The sequence below is a fragment of the Urocampus carinirostris genome, chromosome 5, assembly GCF_059441175.1.
Source record: "Urocampus carinirostris isolate Australia breed hairy pipefish chromosome 5, RoL_Ucar_1.0, whole genome shotgun sequence".
Taxonomy (NCBI): Eukaryota; Metazoa; Chordata; class Actinopteri; order Syngnathiformes; family Syngnathidae; genus Urocampus; species Urocampus carinirostris.
The window spans coordinates 2,331,371-2,351,388 of NC_142353.1; the positions used below are offsets into that span (position 1 = coordinate 2,331,371).

General features: G+C 40.9%; 1 protein-coding gene and 2 long non-coding RNA genes across 6 annotated transcripts in view; 1 reads left to right on the top strand and 2 right to left on the bottom strand.

The window, feature by feature from the left end:
• The window catches only part of LOC148364954 (tetratricopeptide repeat protein 28-like), a 209,040-nt gene extending 191,026 nt beyond the window's left edge, over positions 1–18,014 (bottom strand). For 2 of the 4 annotated variants that reach the window (XM_088335318.1, XM_088335317.1), the window contains exons 1-2: positions 17,582–18,014; positions 9,360–9,662 (exon numbers count right to left, since the gene is read on the bottom strand). In XM_088335318.1, coding sequence (XP_088191444.1) covers positions 9,360–9,662; positions 17,582–17,611 — 333 coding nt within the window. In that variant the 5' untranslated portion in view covers positions 17,612–18,014. Of the gene's footprint in view, positions 1–7,426; positions 7,582–9,359; positions 9,663–17,581 lie in introns of those variants that run through there. The other 2 variants (XM_088335316.1, XM_088335315.1) reach the window with 2 other exon arrangements.
• Positions 3,593–5,031, top strand: LOC148364956 (uncharacterized). Its single transcript, XR_015850401.1, has 2 exons — positions 3,593–3,831; positions 4,564–5,031. It is a non-coding gene; the product is annotated as an uncharacterized LOC148364956 (long non-coding RNA).
• On the bottom strand, positions 5,115–6,402 carry LOC148364957 (uncharacterized). Its single transcript, XR_015850400.1, has 2 exons — positions 5,909–6,402; positions 5,115–5,490 (listed from the first exon to the last, which is right to left on the bottom strand). It is a non-coding gene; the product is annotated as an uncharacterized LOC148364957 (long non-coding RNA).
• Positions 18,015–20,018: the final 2,004 nt, after the last annotated feature.

Sequence of the window (20,018 nt, forward strand, 5' to 3'; positions counted from 1 at the left end):
CAAAAAGCAATCAGTCAATGCGTCTCAGCCTTTTCCATGGGCGGGGCCAATTGGGCGCCGTGGCAATCGCGCCAGAATCCGGCGCCACCTAGCTTGGACCAACTGGGCGCCATGGCAACCGCGCCAGACGTGACAGAATCCCCCCCTCAAGGGATGGCTCCTGAAGTCCCAACAAAAACCAAATACATCGCCCCCCAGAATGGGCTGATGCTCCCGAAGAGGGTGGCCCCACTTCAGCCTCTGAAAAAGCAGGAACAGGGAGAGGCAGGGCCGGAAGGTGGACGAATCGGAGTGGCGGGCGGACGTGGGTCGGATGGGCAGGAAAGGTGACGGCGCGGCCGGAGAAGGGACCCCGGGAGGCGGGGCCGTTGCTGATAGGCGCTCATTCAGCTGACACACTATGAACTTAGTCCGCTGAGCTAATTGCTCCATCCGGCGCCGTATGCTTCATTGAGTTCACTCGACCTGCAGTTGAAGGGCGGTGACATCACTGGGCGATCGCCAGATGGCGCCCTCCGTCCGATCCAACTGCTGGAGAGCATAGGGGGTCTTTAGCTTTCCCCAATCCCAGCTTGTGTGAGCGTCCGCTGGGTCCATGTCTGGCCTGAGTGTTCAGTCACAAAGCGGAGCAGGAAACAGGAAAAAAGGACCCATTAGAATAGACGTACTCACAATTTTTTGGGGAAAGAAAAGTTGTCCAAAAAACAAACGGATCAGACCAAAAACACGGTCTGATTAAGCTAACTGTACCATGGGAAGAAGGATGCAGCGAAGCCCATGAAAGGAAAAACGCCAAAGATCAAGAAATGGTCCAACAGTGCAGGGACAAGGGATGGCAGACCTGGCTATTCCCAGTGGAGGTCGGGTGCAGGGACTTCCCAGCACAGTCTGTATGGGACACATTAACAGCTCTGGGAATAGGTGGAAGGGAGAGGAAGGCAGCTGCCCATAGGGTGGGGGAAGCCGCGGAGAGAGCCTCTTGCTGGCTCTGGAGTAGGAGAGAGGAGTTTAGCTGGGGACCAGGAGAAGATGGGCAGTGACTGGCCATCACTGCTGGCCCGCCAACTCGAGGGCGTTGTGGTTAAAGGTCGAAACGCCCAGTGATGGGTTGGACACCACCTGACGACTTCTTCTCCTGGTTGAATGCTATAGTCACTGTTTGAGTGACTGCAAAAGTTGCACTGATTAGAAGTGTATGTAATAGTACATATATATATATATATATATATATATATATATATATATATATATATATATATATATATATATATATATATATATATATAAATATATATATATATATATATATATATATATATATATATGTGTGTGTGATTAATTCATTAAATCCAGATTTTACAAATGGCAGTAAATATGAAAAATGTACATAGAAAAATAAGATTACATTTTTTATGCCAAATGGTACAGGCCTATAGCAAGTACAGTAAACGTGCATACAGACTGTACTGCCAAAGATAGCTTTCATAACAAAGATATTCAAGTACTTTATGTCAACACTGTTGAACTGTCAATTTGCTGTAAAGATGTCGTAAATATTTTAACAAAAATTGCATACCAAGTAGAGGAAAAGTGCATGAAGCTTGTGGTGTCAAAGACAAATCTTCCATAAACAAAATAGTCAAGTTCCTTATGTAAACATTGTAGAACACCCATCTCTTGCACCACACTGATCTAAGGTCGTTTGACGAGGTCCGCTGGTTGACTGTACCAATGCACCGGGTGCTTGGCTTTCAGGTGATTCATGAAGGAAGAAGTTATCTGATGCTGATTAAATTCAGCTTTACAAAGCAAACATATCACTTTCGCCTTGTCAATGTTCCCATCGGGCAATGCTTTAAAGCGAAACTGTCTGTTTCGTTTCTCTTTTCCATCGCTACCATTCTACGCCACGATAGCTTCAAGAAACGGAAATGACTATCGCGGCTTGACAACAGGGGGAGTGCCCAGGACTGAATTTTAATCGATACGTTAAAATATTTTCACTCGTTAAATTGAGAATTATAACGCAAACCATTGATGGTACTTTTTTTTAAATTAACCCCTGGAATGCCTTTAGGTACCCCCTGAGTTGCACGGAACCCCATTTTGGAACGTCTGCCATTTTAGACCAGAAAAAGACTTTAAAAAAAGTAAGAGTCAGATTTAAAATAACGGACAAGATCCTTCAGCATTCGTGCTCCAGGAACTTTAAGGTCTTATCAGTGTTTTAGCATCCTCACACGATTGCTGGATGTGGCGCAGCTGTAATTACATCCCCTTTCTGTATTGCACGCTCAGTTACCTCTTACGCACAATTGTTTCAGTCTTTTCATAAAAAGTGATGGTATACAGATGAGGAGATTTTACACTGCCACCAATCCATTTACCCAAACCCTTTTTCAAACCACTGACCCTGCCAACACCTTGAAAGACCCTACAATTCAGTATTAGGTAGTGACCAGATTCTCCAAAATAATAAGGATTTGAAACCCCAAAGTGTTTATTTGTAATAAAAAAAATAACGTTTTACATATGTGAAATGTTTAATGCCAGGGAATTTATTTCAATGTGAGTCCATTCAAAATTTTGCCTATTATCAACAATTCTTATGATCAACCGGAGAACGTTATTGTGAAAAGCATCAAAGGAACTCAACTGGTCAGGGGACACTCCTCCGGGGACAAAGAAGACTCGGATCCAGGGCAGGACCCCCGGCAGGAAACCCCTCTGCACGCCAATCACGGATCAGTCCCTTCCTGTCGAGCCGCCTTAATGTCGGCAAGATCAGTCTTCCAAAAGAGGGAAGAAATATCCGGCTTTCTCCATGGATCATGCGGCCTTCCCTGCGGAAGGGGTTGTGCGCCATGTGGCCACTCCTCCCCCACCCCTTTTCCTCCATGATGCTTTATCTGACTCAAAAGTACGCGAGAAAAGATTTCATAACAAACCGCTTTTAGTGCCTCGTTTGATTCAATTTTCCTTATTATGTAAATACATTTTAGTTTGTTAGAATCAAACTTATTTTTGTTTAATTTTATCTTGGACTGATCAATCATTATCTATTTCAATGAACTGCAAAATCGATCGTATTGAAGTAATTACAATATGTTTAGAGTATTGCTTCTTTCGTGAAAAAGGCTAAACACAATATGAAGCTATTTCGAATTAGTTGGTGTGGGAAACTGTGAGGACCACCTGCTGGTAGAATCGTCACCAACCGATTAGATTCTGTACCAAATAAATATAATGTCAAGCAATTTTCTCTCAATATAATATAAAATAAATGGCATCATTTGGGAAATGTGCAGGACTTCAACTTTCACTTTGAGTAGGCGATCCCAAACCCTCGCCAGGGGGCATCATCATCGACTATAATCAGGAAATATGCAAATGCAAGCTTCACTTGGTGCTGCTGTGCCGACCCTCTTTTTGGCTCCCAGGGAACTCTGTCGTCAACTCTCAGGCTGGAGCTGAGGAGTGATAGCAGAGAGCTTTATTTATTTAATGTGCTGCTGAAAGAGCAGCAGTGAGCAGGGTAAAGGGACCACCTGGACGAGCCGAGCAGGGACGGCATCAAGTGGAAAATTAGGCTGAGTCCCATTCTTCGCACTTTCACTCGCTATGTGCCCTAGTCACTCGGTTTGCGCGTTCACGTGAAAATGGGGTGTGTCCCGATACTCTCAAGACCGAGGCAGAAGTGCCCTCAAACCATGTCGTAACCACTTCAAGACCGAGGGGGCTCTCGACCTCACTTGGCAGCGAAGTGACTACCCAGAAGGCTTTGCGAATTCTCAATATCAACAAACATGCCCGAAAAGGAACCGCACAAATGTAAGTAGTTTTCCACAACCACGCATGTATTTGCAACAAAATGTATTGAGATATCTTAGTTAGACGTAAATGCAATAGAAAATCGTATTTTCGCGTTAAAACACGAACATTGCAAAATCGCTAATTTACGAAGTGCACTAATCTACCGAGGGAGCTGCCAAAAAAAATCTTCACGCTACAAACTGTAAAGTAGGATAACTGTGCAGAAAATCACGGTTCAGCCCATCCCTGTTTTTATCTTAAACGAGTCATGCTTTTACATCTACAAGGCCAGTCGCTAAAGGAGCATAGTCAGAATAACGTTCTGGACATAAGCGCTTGTTTACTGCACACAATTTCGGGTGTCGTGTTTTATTTGCAATATGATTCAGAATGCATTAGTTTTCATCATGCATTATGAGTAATTTCTCCGAATTTCACGTGGAAATACAGTTGAAACAAACTACTATCACATAGTCCACTGCCTTCTCTGTAAACACATATTAAGTAAACTAATTACCTTCTCAAATGTGGAGAAAATTCTAAAGCATATGTGATGCTGGCCAATAGAAGGCTCATACAGCCATAAGAATAACATGTCAATTTTGTGTATCTATTCACTATCAAATAATTATCCAGAACACATTCTATAATATCCTGTCTCACATCAACTTGTTGAGCATCCTATACACAGTTGTTTTTGTACAATACATCAGCATTAAGTAATTCTTGTTTTTTCCACCCAACCTAAAGGCCACTGTAGAACGTCCCGTGGAAGAGCTGGTCACCATCACAGCTACCACGCCATCCACACCACCGGGCACGTCGTTGGCACCTTCTAATCCGGCGCCAAACCCCAAATCACCCAGAAAAAAAAAGAAGCACGATACACTCCTTGACTTTTTGAAAGTGGAGTCTGCCGGAGTGAGGAAAAGGCTCGAAGAAACTGTGGCCAAAACTGAGCGGTTCCTGTCCTTTTTGGGAAGCTCGTGGACAAATTTCCAGAACAGTGACATCTCTGCAATGTTTCCCTTTGTTTTATAAAAGGAAAATATTTTTTTTTTATTAAGAACTCAATGAAGTTCCAGTTTGTGTTTTCCAGCTTCATGGAAGTATTGGTATATTTTTGTTAAAATTTGTGACACATTATTTATTTACTATGATGTATTTTGGCCCAATGTGAGTTTGTTTTTCTGAAAGTAAACTATTATTTAAGCTGGAGTGATTTGTAGTTGTTTTCTGTCCAACAGTCACATCGTTCACACACAGTATCTCACATCATTATGAAATAAACCACCAAGGTGTTACTCAAAATGAAGATGTTTATTGAATAGTAATGCAGAAAAGCACATAATGCAAATGTGGGTCTGACTTAAAGAGCCTAAAATATGGCTTTTGGGCAATTTATTCCATATTAACTGTGGACAATTCTTTGTACGGTGGACCTGGGAACCCTGAAGACCCGTGACACCACACGGTAGGACAGAGCGTGGGCCAGCCAGTACACGTAGATCAGGACCTCCAGCCACGGCCCTGTTCCCTCTTTAGCAGCTCCTGCAGGGCCCACATAACCTTCTTGCTCAACCTTAAGTCCTGAATGAGTTCTGACTCCACATCCAACCATAAGCACAGGATGGGAACATTCCTGTCCAACCTGTCCACGCTTATGGGACAGCCACTCTGGAACACAATAGATAACAAACAATTTAGACATAAATGTGGGCATAGAAAAGAAAAAGACCGCTTTAACTGTGATGTAAGCATCATGAAAAAATGTTGAAATGACCTTTTTTATATCCAATGACAACTCTTTTGAATTAAATTCCTTATGAACTAAGGTTTTTGGGTCGTACAGGGAAGTTTGGTGACGATATTATGTCAGCTTAAGGGTCAGGTGGACTGTTCTTGTGTTTGTTTACTTTTCGTCATGTCACACATTCAAGACCCCTACTATATGTCATAAAATGGCATTAAGATACTAATAAGTAGATTGCCATTTATGTCTACACAAACATAGGGTATTATGTGAACGTGCATTGTATGTTAACTCTTACTGTATTTGACCGAACGGGTCATTTTTTTTAATGAGTGTACGTACCTTGTAAAGATGAATCAGCACTACATAGCGCCGAAGCTGTCTTCAGTATAGCACATTTCTCCTCCGTTGATTGGAGACACGGAAAAGATGATGAGCTTTCAGGCAATCGGTAATAACACAGCTGTAGCGGGCATTTTTAACGTTGCACGAACTCTCCAACTGACACACTACAGGTTGAGACTCGAGTTGTTTACATGTGACGTAGACCTTTACGTCACTAAGGTCTACAGCCAATTAATATTACCGCCATCTCCTGGACAGGGGTGGAACCTTGCAAGTCTTGTCCAAACTATCTCCACTTTGCACTCCATTCGCGGAGGGCACTCCTCTATCGAGGGACCTCACTGCAGGGTTCTCAGGGCCGAGTGAGAGAAATGGGATTGGGCCTTAATGTCCTCCAAGTCACTTGCTTAAAGAAAAAACTTTCTCAAATTGTGGGCCCACAAACATTCACTGAATATTGAGGACAATAAGAGCAGAAAAACATTCGTCAGAATCTCACGTTTACGTGTTATGTCCCATGTTGGGAATAACACGACATCATTTCAATAATGGGGTCTTTGCCATTACAACACCGTTACCGTTACTAGTGGTCAAAAACGGTGGGTTACTTCGTCTAGTAGAAATTAGCATCGATAAGCATGATATCCTCCATCAGCCTTTTGGCATTTTCCTTCACCAACAACATGCAAACGTGAACACAGATCTCAATCAACCAAACACGGTAGCCATCTACAACAGCCCAAGACAATGCATGCGTGATCACAACACACAACATCCTTCTGTAAAGTCATGAGTAAGAACGCTATTGGATTCACAATACTTAGTACTAGACAGATTTTGGTGAAAAAATACTCTGAATTCCACCTGGAAGCGGCAGCCCTTACAGTCAAATTTCTTTTTTTTTTATTTACAGTCACCATGTTGCAAGGGGGTAGGCTAAAATTCTCACATGGAGCCGAAGGCAAGGTGGTCAAAGGGTTATACTATCATCTGGTGAAATGGTGAGTATTATTTTGGGTACAAATTCATTTTATACTGAAGGTTAACATTTCTTGCAGACCAAATATTTTTAATTTTATGACAGACGCCGCTGGATTGGATAGACTTTGGACATGGCTGAACTTATCCAAAGAACCTAATACACTGTAGTTTGCGGTGATAAAAAGTGTGACCATGCAAAGGTATACTTTTGACAAAGACCTAGTTCGGTATGGCACCATTACCAACGACTGACCAGATATGCAAGCGTTTTCAATCATCAGTGTTTCCTGCCTCATACAGTTTGAAAAAAAAAAAAAAAAACAGTCACAAAAGGAATAACAATCTACTTAGTGTCGGTAATAAATCGAACATGGGCAAAAAAAAGCACACATAAATAGATTTTCTCCCCCCACACATGACTCAGTAAGACAAAAAGCAAACAGGCATACCCCTTTCTTGAGAAATGACATAACATTCTGCTCTCATTTAAGCATTTTATATTCAGAACCAGGCTGAGGTACAAAAGCCCCTGAAGCTGTCTTGGGCCATTAAACGCCACATTTTCCTTTTTCTTTCAGAATGTGTTTGTTGGCACTCGCAGCCGCGAGAACTGACACATTGGACTGGGAAGGAGGGGGTTCCTTCACGCCTCTCGGCCTTCTCCGGGAGGGTGGGCTGCTCACTGGGGCCTGGGGCAGAGAAAACCATGCCTGTCAACACTTGACAGCCCAATCCAGGAACCCAGTCATAGGAAGGGATGATTGATGATATTATGCCGGTACGCTTTAATCCCTGCTTTTATGTCCAACAAACCTCAGAATCAAATGAATGGTAGCGCAACCAAGCTTGGAGGTGGATGGACATCAAAGCAACACTCTGAAGCATTTCTCCACATCCACAAAAAATATTCAAACCTCTTTCTTGCATTCAGGGGAATTGGAATTCTTCAATTGAAGGGAATGTGTCAGCTCCAGTGATACAATGTCTTCATTTATGCCCCAAAATAAACGTATGTAGAGACTGCACACATCAAAACGTTGAAGTGTTTGCCAACGCTGCCCCCTGGTGCATGAGTTTTCAACTGGTCCGAATTCGGGGTCTTCTATTCCACCCTATTTGCAAGCCGCGACCCACATCAAAGATATGGTCCACTTCTCAAATGTATTGAATGAAAAGGGTTGTGCAGTTTAAACCAGAGTAGAATACAGTATATTCAAGTTTTCAAAAGACAAAAACAAAACGAGTTCAAGTCATTATATTCCTTATAACCCGACAAGTGCCTCGGGGGGCAGAATTATTATCGCCTTGCTTCATCATATTTTTTCTTTATTCTTTGATTTTTATCTTTTATCTTTTTAATTTTTTCCTAGCTTTATCTCTTTTTGCTTTTTCGCAGCTTTTAACTTCTGATGTCTTGCTTTATTATAACTTTTGTTATTTTTGTCTCCTCTTTTTCCTTTTGTTGCCACTTTTTTGCCACTTTTTTGCCCTTACCACTTTATCCAGTTTTCTTTGGGCTGGGGAGAGTGTGTCCATTGGTGGGCACTGCACTACATGATATATCAGTAATTACAAAATGTCTGGCTGACAGTTTCTTAACGTCAACACCATTCTTGAGCTATTGAAAAGCCTAGATTTACACTGAGGTTACGGATCAATTCCTCGGAGAGCAGAGCATTTCACAGCAACGAGCGCTGAATAGAAAACTCTCTTGAATCTGCTGATTTCTTCTTGGCTGTTGGGATCGCTAGTAGGCCAGCATTTTCCGAACGAAGGCTCTGAGCAGGAACGTAAAGGGAAATTAAATTTTGCTGTGTGAAAAAGAAATAAACCCTGAAATCTCAGTTTTTGAAGCCTCAGGTAGAAATCTGTTCTCCTTGTAGACAAAATGAAAACACAAAGCCAGGGTCACACTTGACAGCAGCAAACTTGACCGAGTTCAGTAATAGACAGAGAGGATAATAGTTCTCTAGATTCATTCAAACCTACCCACTGAGTTAAAACACAAAGACAGCTTCTACCTGGCCAGCATACAAATGAGATCAAAAAGGCTGGAGAAGCAAAATTCAATTTTACTTCAGCGTGACGGGGATAGAATAGGTAGTGAGACATCACCCAAGTGAATAGAATGTCTTTCAAGCCAGCTGGAAAAAAAGGGAAGACTGTGCTCACAAATGTCAGAGAATGATGAAGCCAGTCACCCGAAAAAAGTATTTGGTTCAAAATACAAGGTGACAATTCAACTGCTTTTCCATTAGGACAAAACCTAACTGAACACCAAACGAGACGATGCCTCAAACCTTAGAGGAGACATGATACACGGCCCCAGAGACAGATTAGCGTCTATATCACTGAGCCACCTTACCATCAATCTGCCACGGAAAAACAAAAGCTTCTCTCTGTGCTACATCATGAAATCGATGAAATTGCATTCGCTGTGAAGAAGTGGGCTGCATGGTGCTCTTACCTTTGGCCATTTGGGGTTGAGCCGACAAGCTTTTTCTGCATGGTCCAGAGCTTCCTGGTGCCGGCCCAGTTTGAGCAGCGCCGCCGAGCGGTTAATATGAAGGATGCAGTTCTGCGGGTCGGCCTGCAAAGCTTGGCTGTACAATTCCACGCCGGCATGGAAGTCACCATTCTGACACGCTTCGTTACCGAGTCGCACTTTCTCCATGAACTCTGCTTTTCCGGGAACTCGTTGGGTCCCATTGTCTTTGTTGGCGCGGCGAAGGGGACGCTCCGAATTCTGGCAGCCTGAGGTTGAACCCTGCTGAAATAGAATGAATAGACAATAATAATAATAATGATAATAATAATAATAACAATAATAACATATTCTTCTTCTATGTGCCTTTCAGGACACCCAAGGTCACTGTAAACAGAATACAGTGGGACCTCGCTACCTCGCGGTTCCACGTTCGCGGGTTCAGAGCTTAGCGGGTCTAAAAAATAATAATAATAAAATAAAATAATAAATAATAATGATAAAAAAAATAAAAAAAATATATATATATTTATATATATATACAGTATATATATATGTATATATATATATATATATATATATATATATATATATATATATATATATATATATATATATATATATATATATACACACACATTTATTTTTTGGGGAGCATTTTTGAAGGAGCGTCGCTACTTCGCAGATTTTCACTTTTCGCGGGTGGTTTTGATCCCCATTAACCGCGATAACCGAGGGATTACTGTATCAAAAAATAATAAAACAATCTTTAAACAAACAACTACCCATCCTTCCATTAACTGCACTGCTTATCCTCAGTAGGTTCGCGGGGGTGCTGTAGCCCTTTTCCACCTCTCTTCGGGCAGTGGACAGGGACAGGCTGAACTCGTTGCCAGCCAGTTGCAGGGCACACAGGGACAACTCACTCACTCATTCACACCTAGGGACAATTTGGACCGACCAATTAACCTTACATGCATGTCTTTGGAATGTGGGAGGAAACCAGAGTGCCCGGAGGAAACCCACAAGCAAGTAATAAATACCAAATAAAAAGAAAGTAAGGTTAAAAAGCAGATGACTATGAATAAGCAAGTATGAAAAGCTGGGTTGTAAGACCGGATATAAAGGTGGACTGGGTGACAGAATTCCAGAGATCAGGTTGTAATGACTTCCAGAGGTGGAGGGCAGAGCGTCTGAATGCTCTGCTCCCCAAGGAGCTGAGACAGGCAGCGGGTACGGTCGGATGGAGGAAGAAAGGAAGATATGAGGGCGCAGGATGGCGTGGCTATGTGAAGGAGGTTGGAGAGGAAGGGAGGGGCAAGGTTATGTATGGCCTTGTAGGTATGCAGAAGGATTTTTTTTAGGTTATTCTATGGTTGGGATCAACGTCTCATCTAAAAAGCAGCTGTTTTATTTTGCGCAGGACCTGCAAGCCAACTGGCAATACATGAGTGAGAAGTGAAGTAATTTGATCATTTTAGACAATTTGTGAGGAAAATAACATTTCCATTAATTTAAATATATTATTCATAAATTTAATAAATAATATTTATTTAAATGAAAATTAGAACAAAATGACTTTCGATTGGGGCAGCATGGCGGCACAGTGGTTAGCGCGTGTGCAGCACAGTTCTGAGGTCATGAGATCAAACTTCCTGTGTGGAGTTTGCATGTTCCCCCCGTGCTTGCGTAAGTTTCCTCCGGGCACTCCGGTTTCCTCCCACATTCCATAAACATGCATGTCAGGTTAATTGGCCGGTCCAAATTGTCCCTAGATGTAAATGGGCGAGTGTCTTGTCTGTCTCTCTGTGCCCTGCGACTGGCTGCCAACCAGTTCAGGGTGTCCCCTGCCCACTGCCCAAATATAGCTTGAATGGGCACCAGCAACCCCGCGACCCTACTGAGGATAAGCGGTGCAGATAATGGATGGATGGACTTTAAATTGATTAAAATTCTAATCAAATTAAAGGTTGGGTATGTGGTGTACTTTAAAAGTTGAAAGTAACTGGTTTGCATTTATATAGCACATTTCGAGTGACTGAAAACCTCCTAGAGCAATTTACAATGTGCTCTACACTAACCACTTCCACACACTCATACCCCACTCACACACAGCCATGCAAGGCGCCTACCTGCCTATCAGGAGGATTAGGGGTTCAGTGTCTCGCCCAAGGACACTTCAATATTTAACTTGGAGGAGCCAGGAGTCAAACCTGCATTCTCACGGTCCCAAGCAAGCGTTCTATCTCCTGAGCTACTGCCGCCCGAGTAGATGGAAAATTGTATAATAAAAGTAAAAAGTTAAACATTTTCTTTATAAAAGGTGGTGTATTTAATATTCCACTGCCTGCTTGATCCGTTTCCAGCTTCACTGGTGAAGGATCTGTTTGGGATCTTAGGACCATCAGTTTTAAATATATCGCTATCCTCGGGTATTGTTCCTGTAGCCTTCAAGTCTGCCGTCATTAAACCCACGCTTAAGCGACCTAACCTTGACCCAGAAAGCCTAGGTAATTATAGGCCAGTGTCAAATCTGCCATTTTTTGCGAAAGTACTTGAAAAGGTCGTTGCACAGCAGCTAAATGACTTCATGTCAGAAAATAACCTTTTTGAAACTGTCCAGTCAGCATTTAGGGCAAATCATTCTACTGAGACAGCCCTTGCTAAAGTAACCAATGATCTCCTTTTAACAATAGATTCTGGTGCCTCATCAATGTTACTGCTGCTGGATCTCAGCGCTGCTTTTGATACGGTCGACCACAACATATTATTGGTTCGTCTAGAACGCATTGGTATCTCAGGAACTGTACTCTCGTGGTTTAGGTCCTACCTGTCAGACAGGATGCAATGTGTTAACTATGGCAATCTGACCTCTAAACAATCTAATGTCCCTTGTGGTGTTCCTCAAGGCTCTGTACTTGGCCCCCTTCTTTTTAGTATTTATATGATCCCGCTTGGTGACATTATCCGCAAGTATAATATTAGTTTCCATTGCTATGCAGATGACACTCAACTGTATGTGCCATTGGAAAAAACTGGACAAATAAGTTTTAGAAATCTGGAGGCTTGCCTTACTGAGATTCAAAGATGGATGTCAAATAATTTTTTACGCCTTAACCCAGAAAAAACTGAAATGTTGATTATTGGTCCAGCTCACTGTCGTCAGTTGTTTTCAAACACTACCCTGAACCTAGACAAATGTAATATCACCCATAGTGACTCGGTCAAAAATCTAGGTGTTATATTTGATCCTAATCTGTCGTTTCAGTTACACGTGAAAAATATTACTAGAATAGCTTTCTACCACCTCCGTAATATTGCGAAGATTCGTTCGATGCTGTCCCAATCAGATGCAGAGATTTTAATTCATGCGTTTATTACTTCTCGGCTTGATTACTGTAATGTACTGCTTTCTGGTCTCCCGATGTCTAGCATTAAAAGTTTGCAGCTGGTTCAGAATGCGGCAGCTAGACTTTTGACTAAGACCAAAAAGTTTGAGCATATTACTCCTGTATTGGCCAACTTGCACTGGCTCCCAGTCCACTTAAGATGTGACTTTAAGGTTCTCTTATTAGCATATAAATGTTTGCATGGGCTTGCACCCTCTTATCTCTCCGATTTGATTTCCCCCTATGTTCCTGCGCTCGGAAAATGCCGGTCTACTTGTGACTCCGAGGGCCAAGAAGTCTGCGGGCTCGAGAGCGTTCTCCATCCGGGCCCCGGTGTTATGGAACGCCCTGCCCCTGGAGATAAGATCTGCAACCTCAACGGAAGTTTTTAAATCGAGGCTTAAGACACACTTCTATTCCAAAGCATATGATTGATGCCCACCTCATATTCTGTTTTGTCCTGTCTTTTTCCGACGCCTGCCTGGCTGATACGAAGGAGAAGGATGATTTGGGATGGGTCAGCGGACCGGCGTCTGACCTGCAGCATGTCAACCCCTGCATTTACCAGCTGGCAGAGACGGGAGGCAGCGTCGTGGCCGTCATAGACTTTCTGGACTGGTTTGCAGGCTGGGGGCGTCGTTGATGTCATGCACTTTCCGGACATTTTCAACATCTTACCTTATGTTTACTATTATGTGTACAGTAATGCTAATTGTAATTCACCCTGGTCAATCCTGGAAGGGGGATTACCACATGTGAGGTCCTTTCTCAAGGTTTCTCTTTTCTCCTCACACTGAGGTTTTTGAGTTTTCCTTGCCCGCATGCTGGTTTAAGATCAGGTAATTGTGTAATTTTGTAACTGTAATCCTGTGCAGTCCTTTAAGACATTTTTGTGATTAAGGGCTATATAAATAAATTTGACTTGACTTGACTTGACACTTGATGACCCCCTCTTCTGACTGAAATCATCATTGCAGCTCCTTTTTGCATGTGCAAGTCAGTGAAATTCTTAGAAGCGTGAATAAACTCATACTTTTTATCTTTTTGGGGGTTCGGTTTGACATTTTGGGCTATATTTGAAATAGTCATTTTCTTACTTTTACTATTTTCATCCTGGTACAAAAGAAAACCGTATGAACCTATCCCCTATTGCGCTTATAATGTATTATTATTATTACTTAAAGGGTATAGAGTACCATTTGAACAGTAAATGTTTCTGTCTCGGGTAGTGCAACTGAAAGTAAGAGCTAAAAAGCACTAGAAAAAAAATAACTACTGAGGCTCAATTCTACCAAAATGCACCTGCAGCAGCAAGGTGGCAGACAGTTCCATACTTTTAAGTGAGCCTCATGTTATGTAAAATGCAAATTTATCCAACAGTATTTAAAAAAGATAGAGAGAGAGAGAGAGAGAGAGAGAGAGAGAGAGAGAGAGAGAGAGAGAGAGAGAGAGAGAGAGAGAGAGAGAGAGAGAGAGAGAGAGAGAGAGAGAGAGAGAGAGAGAGAGAGAGATACTTTATTCATCCCCGTAGGGGAATTCACAAAAAGGCATGTTTATATGACAGTTCATGTATTTTCGCTTATTATTTAAATTAATACTATTTTGTTTTGTTTTTAAATCGTGAATGTTTTTTTAACCACTAAGAGGTGCTAAAAAATATACTCCGTCCCTTTAACTATTTGTTTTTATGACATCAAAATTAGCATTTTAACAAGACTTTTCTCTCGTTTTAAGAGGAAACAAGTCTAAAAATATAGTACAATGAAAAGAATACCAGATTGTTATATTTTGCCAAAGAAATAATTTAAATTTGCATAATCAGGTCACCTTTTTCCTGTTGTTTTGTTGGATTAATATATTGATAAACTTTTAAAATCGTGTTTTGGTAAAATTTGGAAAATAATACTTAAAATGATTTAGTTTGTTCTTGCCCGCATGTTGGTTTAAGATCAGGAGATCGTGTAATTGTAACCTGTACAGTCCTTTGAGACATCTTGTGATTAAGGACTATACAAATAAATGTGACTTGACTTGACCTAACGAGTAGATCAATTAAAAAACTGCAGAAAAAAAATAAAAATACACTTAACATAAGCATAGTAAAGTAATTGCGCTTCGTTGCTTGAAAAAATCATAGTAAAACAAAATGAAAAATAGAGTGAAATAAGAAAATTAGTTTGGAAAATATCTACCAATTGCTGGCAACCAGTTCAGGGTGTCCCCTGCCCACTGCCCGAAGATAGCTGGAATGGGCTTCAGCACCCCCACGACCCAACTGAGGATAATGGATGGATGGTTATCTACCAATTGGACATTTTTTTTTTTCATTTCTCCCCTGTGTAAGTGGAAGATAAGCAAGTGCTGTGACTGCATTCATGGTCATTTTTCTAAAAGATATACATCTCTAAAAGCTCAAGAAAATTGTGCTTTTTGGTCACTTTAAGTCTCCGTAGTTTGTTTTCTTCCTTGTGCTTTAGCTTTACTATAGAATACCGCGACATCTTTTGGTCAGATAATACACACTGCCCGATTAATCCCAGAAATTTTCTCACCCCTCCAGAATGACTAGCGGAGAGCCAAAAGGCTGTTTGTTTGTTTTTTTCAAACTTACAACTCAACAAAGCTTTGTAAAAGCGGCCAGGTGGGGTTGTTCAATTGGGATGTGGTGGATGGTAGTATAAAAATACTAGAGAAATACTATGAAAATCAGACTGCAGAAGTACTACAAAAATACCACAAAAATACAACTAGAGTATTACTAGGAAAATACGGGCTAATAACGCCCCCACCAAACATTCTTTGCTTCACATTAGCATACAAAGGGTCATCACTGAATTGTGTTGTTCACACCATAGTTTGCCTTATTTGCAGATCAATGGTGAAACTAATCCAGTCTGTGGTACTTCTAGTGTTAATGATTTATTGACTTACATATTAATTTTGAATGAGTTTATTTGGTTTTTAGATCTCATATTGTTTAGCAATATTTTCTAAAAGTGCAATTGTGCAACATTTTATATTAGAGCAGGGGTGGCGAACTCGTGGCTCTAGAGCCGCATGCGGCTCTTGGCCAAAAAGAATGCAGCTGTTTGCCTCATCACATTTTCTATATACTGTGGCTCTTTGACTTGTTTCATGTTTAGGGTTTTTTTTTGTGTGTATTGAGGGTGGACACTTTCCTTGAAATCAACACAAGAACAATACTTGTTGTATTGTAAGGAGAGGAGTGTGTTATGGGAAATAATATGTTTTAAATTGTGTGTGTGTCTGTCTGTCATGGCAGGTCAGTGCGTGGCTCTTTGACTCTCACAGTCAAAAATTTCAGCTCTTTGTGTCAAACTTGTTCGCCACCCCTGTATTAGAGATTTTCTGGTAGAAAACCCAAATCGGCCTGAACCTCATCCGGACCCTTCAACAGCCCCCAAGTAAATCGAGTTTGAGACACCTGGTGTATGTATTCTTGACTTAAAAGTGATATCCAGTTGCATTTTAGCCAGCCCGCCCCCCTTCCTCCTCCTCCAAGAGAATTCTAGGATATGGGCTGGCTTGGTAATTACTTCCAGAGGCTGAGAGAGAATAGAACACAAGCAGGCAGCTGCACAGACTTTGGGTTCGTGAGGAAATGTGAAGAAATAATGAAGTGGATCATTTTCCTGTGATTTTGGGCCAATGTTTACATTTATGCGGCTCAAAATTACTTTCCTGGCAAAATGATTTTGTGCATCATTTGATATGTAAAATAAATTAACAACATAGTATACACAATCATTTCCACACTACAGCTAACAGGACCTTCTGATATTTAAAGCTTGTTAGCGCATAAAGATAATACCAAAAAGAAACACAATAAAGAAAACTGTCAACTGGGTTTGCTGATAAAGGTTATCAGAGTGATAAGGATGACTGTCAAATTTTGGGGCTTGAATGCTTGCGGATTCATAATACTTGCAAACATTTGAAACTTCATTTCGATCTCTGGACGACACAAAAATAAAATGAAGTAACAAGTAAAAAAACAAAAATTATGTGAAAGTAACATGTCCAAAAAGGACTTCGATCTGCAACCTCAGTGGAAATGTTTAAATCTAAGCTTAAAACACACTTTTATTCTATAGCATATGGATAACCTATATTCCATGTTGATAATATGTGTATTTTTTGCCCTCATGTAGGTTTACCATGACATAAATATTACAAGAGAAACTCTACAAAAATACTACAGATATACTAGAAAATTATATTGTGGGAAAAAATGATATAAATAATACTGCAGAAATTCTACAAAATAAAAGTACAGTAAAACTATAACATTACCACCAAACACAATAAGAGAAACACATAAAAAATAGAATATATTATGGAAATACAAGTCAAGTGGTGTCATAGTAGTCTGTGGTCTGTGTAGCCCTTTGAGACACTTTGTGGTTAAGGGCCAATAATAGTTGTATTCGATAGGTCCCCCACCTAAGACTCATGTTTGGCAACGGCCCTGTTGCAGTGTACATTTAGAAGTGTTGCCCCGAACTTCTGGAATGAGCTCAGTGCAATTTGTATTCAGGGGAACCAATTGAAACTAAAATGATCGGCATATAAACATGCAGTTCTGTGTTCACAACACTCAGAACACACGCGTGTGCAACGTGCGCGTTGTTGCAAGGACAACTGGAAAATCAATAAATACATTTAAGCAGCGGCTGGAGAAAAAAAGGTCATTTCCGGTGCTGGGCGCGAGAAGGGAACAAAGTGGTTCACGAACAATGACGCAACCCAAGACGCACAATCACGTCTTTGTCGAGTTGTTTTCTTGTACGTTACCTTTTCTTTCAAAGTTGCTTGTTTCTCCATCCTGCCTTTGGTTCTTTGCTCTCATCCCATCACACGTTCAACGCTGATCTTCGAGTTTGTATATATACTGTATGTATATATTTCTTTCAGAAATCGACTTTTCTTGCAGAGGGAAGAAGTTCTGCAATTCTACCAGGTCCACTTCAGCAGTCGATATTAGGCAAAATAGAAGCGCGAGTGGCTTTGCGCAGAAACGTTTTTCTCAGGCATAGTGCGCCATGTTGTCAACTGTTTTCCTTTTTTTCCTTTTTCCCCTGCTCTTGCCATCGAGGACAGGACGACTTGTGAAGGCGATTCGAGCTGCTGCAGGCACCACACCAAGCACACCCAAATGCTTTTAACAAATCTGATATTATACTTTTGTTTATTGTACTGTCATCGCAGGGCTGTTGCCAGACAAAAGTCTGGGAGTAGGCAAATGAAATGCATGGACGGGCACAAATATTTTCACCCCCATTTTTTCCCCCCCACTTTTTTTCCCTTTTACGATTGGTCAATATGCATTCAATGGATTGTGGTGATGGCGTTAAGTTTGTTGAGTACATAAATACATTAAAAAATGCGTGCGTTATATTTTATTTGGATTTGTAAATATTTAGATTTTTGTTTTCATTTTTTACTGTACAGTGAAGAAAAGAAGTACTTGAACACTCTGATATTTAGCTATTTCTCCCACTTAGAAATCATGGAGGTGTCTGAAATTGTCATTATAGGTGAATGTCCACTGTGATAGAGATAAACTAAAAAGAAAAATCCAGAAATTACAATGCATGATTTTTTTAAAACAATTTATTTGTGTGATATACAGTGAAGAAAATAAGTATTTGGATGCCCTGCTATTTTTCTGTTTATCCCACTTAGATATTATGGAGGGTCTGAAATTTTCATCATAGGTGCATGCAGTGTTCCCTCTAAGCTGCGCTCGTGCGCAATTGCGCACTGTTTGCACATTCTCAGCGCAGAAGAAAATCTAGCCAGTGCACAAAAATGAGGGCTCAAAATTACCAATTAAGAAGCGACTCAAGTCAAAGTTACAGTGCATGAAGGTAAAAATACACGAGTTCCCCTGACGTTGTGTCCTAAATGCGGTATTTTTAAGTCGAGTTGAAGTAGAACGAAGTTGAGTAAAGTCAGTAGAGTTTGTCGAGAACCGGCTTCTTCGGCTCGGTTCACTAAAGGGAACCGGCTCTTTCAGGTCCTAAACGGCTCTTCAGGTTGTTTTTGCTTTTTTAATCCCAACATGACCAATTATTCTGTAACATTATGCACAAAATGACTTAAAGGAAGGGGGAATAGAACAAAAAATAAACAAATACCAAAATGAAAAAGTAGTGAAAAGCTGAGAAAAAAAGAAACAAAAGGAAGAAAAAAAAAAGGAAAAATTTAGAAAAAAAGCCAGAAAAAAAGAAAAGAAAGAAATGTAAGAAAAAAGTAAATAGACAACAAAAAAAAGTAACAGCTCGGAAAAAATAAACACAATGAGATTTTTTTTAAAGGAATTAAAAAAAATAGAAAAAAAAACACGGAAAAAAGAAGAAAAAGTTTGTGTTGCATTCAAATAATTTCCAATTATATCAAGTGAATCTTGTTGCCAACATTGTTGCCTAAATGTGATTAAGTACAGTTCTGTATCTTACAACCGACTAAATAAGCCCCCAAATAATGTTAATGTTATGCGACAAAATATATCAGGAAATAAAAGAAATGGATATTTTGTGAAAGAATTGTAAGAACAAACGACGTTTGCAATAGTACACGAGTCACTTCATTAAAAAGAGAAAAATAATTTTGCATTGCCAGAAACTCAGCAAAATGTAACTTGATGTCAAGTTTTGGACATGTTTGATAATTAATTATTATGGGATTATGGTTGCTCACTGTTGTTTCAAGCGTTGCTCACCGACTGTGTGAACGCTCAGACCCGTGGAAAATTAGAGGGAACATTGGGTGCATGTCCACTGTGAGAGAGATGAAACTAAAAAGAAAAATCCATAAATCACAATGTTTGATTTTTCAACAATTTATATGTGTGATACACCTGCAGTATTTGAACACCTGTGTATCATCCAGGGATCAGAATGGAGATTTTCATTTTCAGCTGAAATAGCCAGGGTCCAGGGCGGAGCCCGGTGGGGGGCGAAGCCCCCCTGAAGTCTCATCTCATCAGCCGTACCGCTTATCCTCATTAGGGTCGCGGGGGGGCTGGAGCCTATCCCAACCATCTCCGGGCAGTGGCCAGGGGACACCCCGAACTGGTTGCCAGCCAATCGCAGGGCACACAGGGACAGACAACTCATTCGCTCATTCACACCTGTGGACAATTTTGACCGGCCAATTCACCTGAAATGCATGTTTTTGGAACGTGGGAGGAAACCGGAGTGCCCGGAGGAAACCCACGCAAGCACAG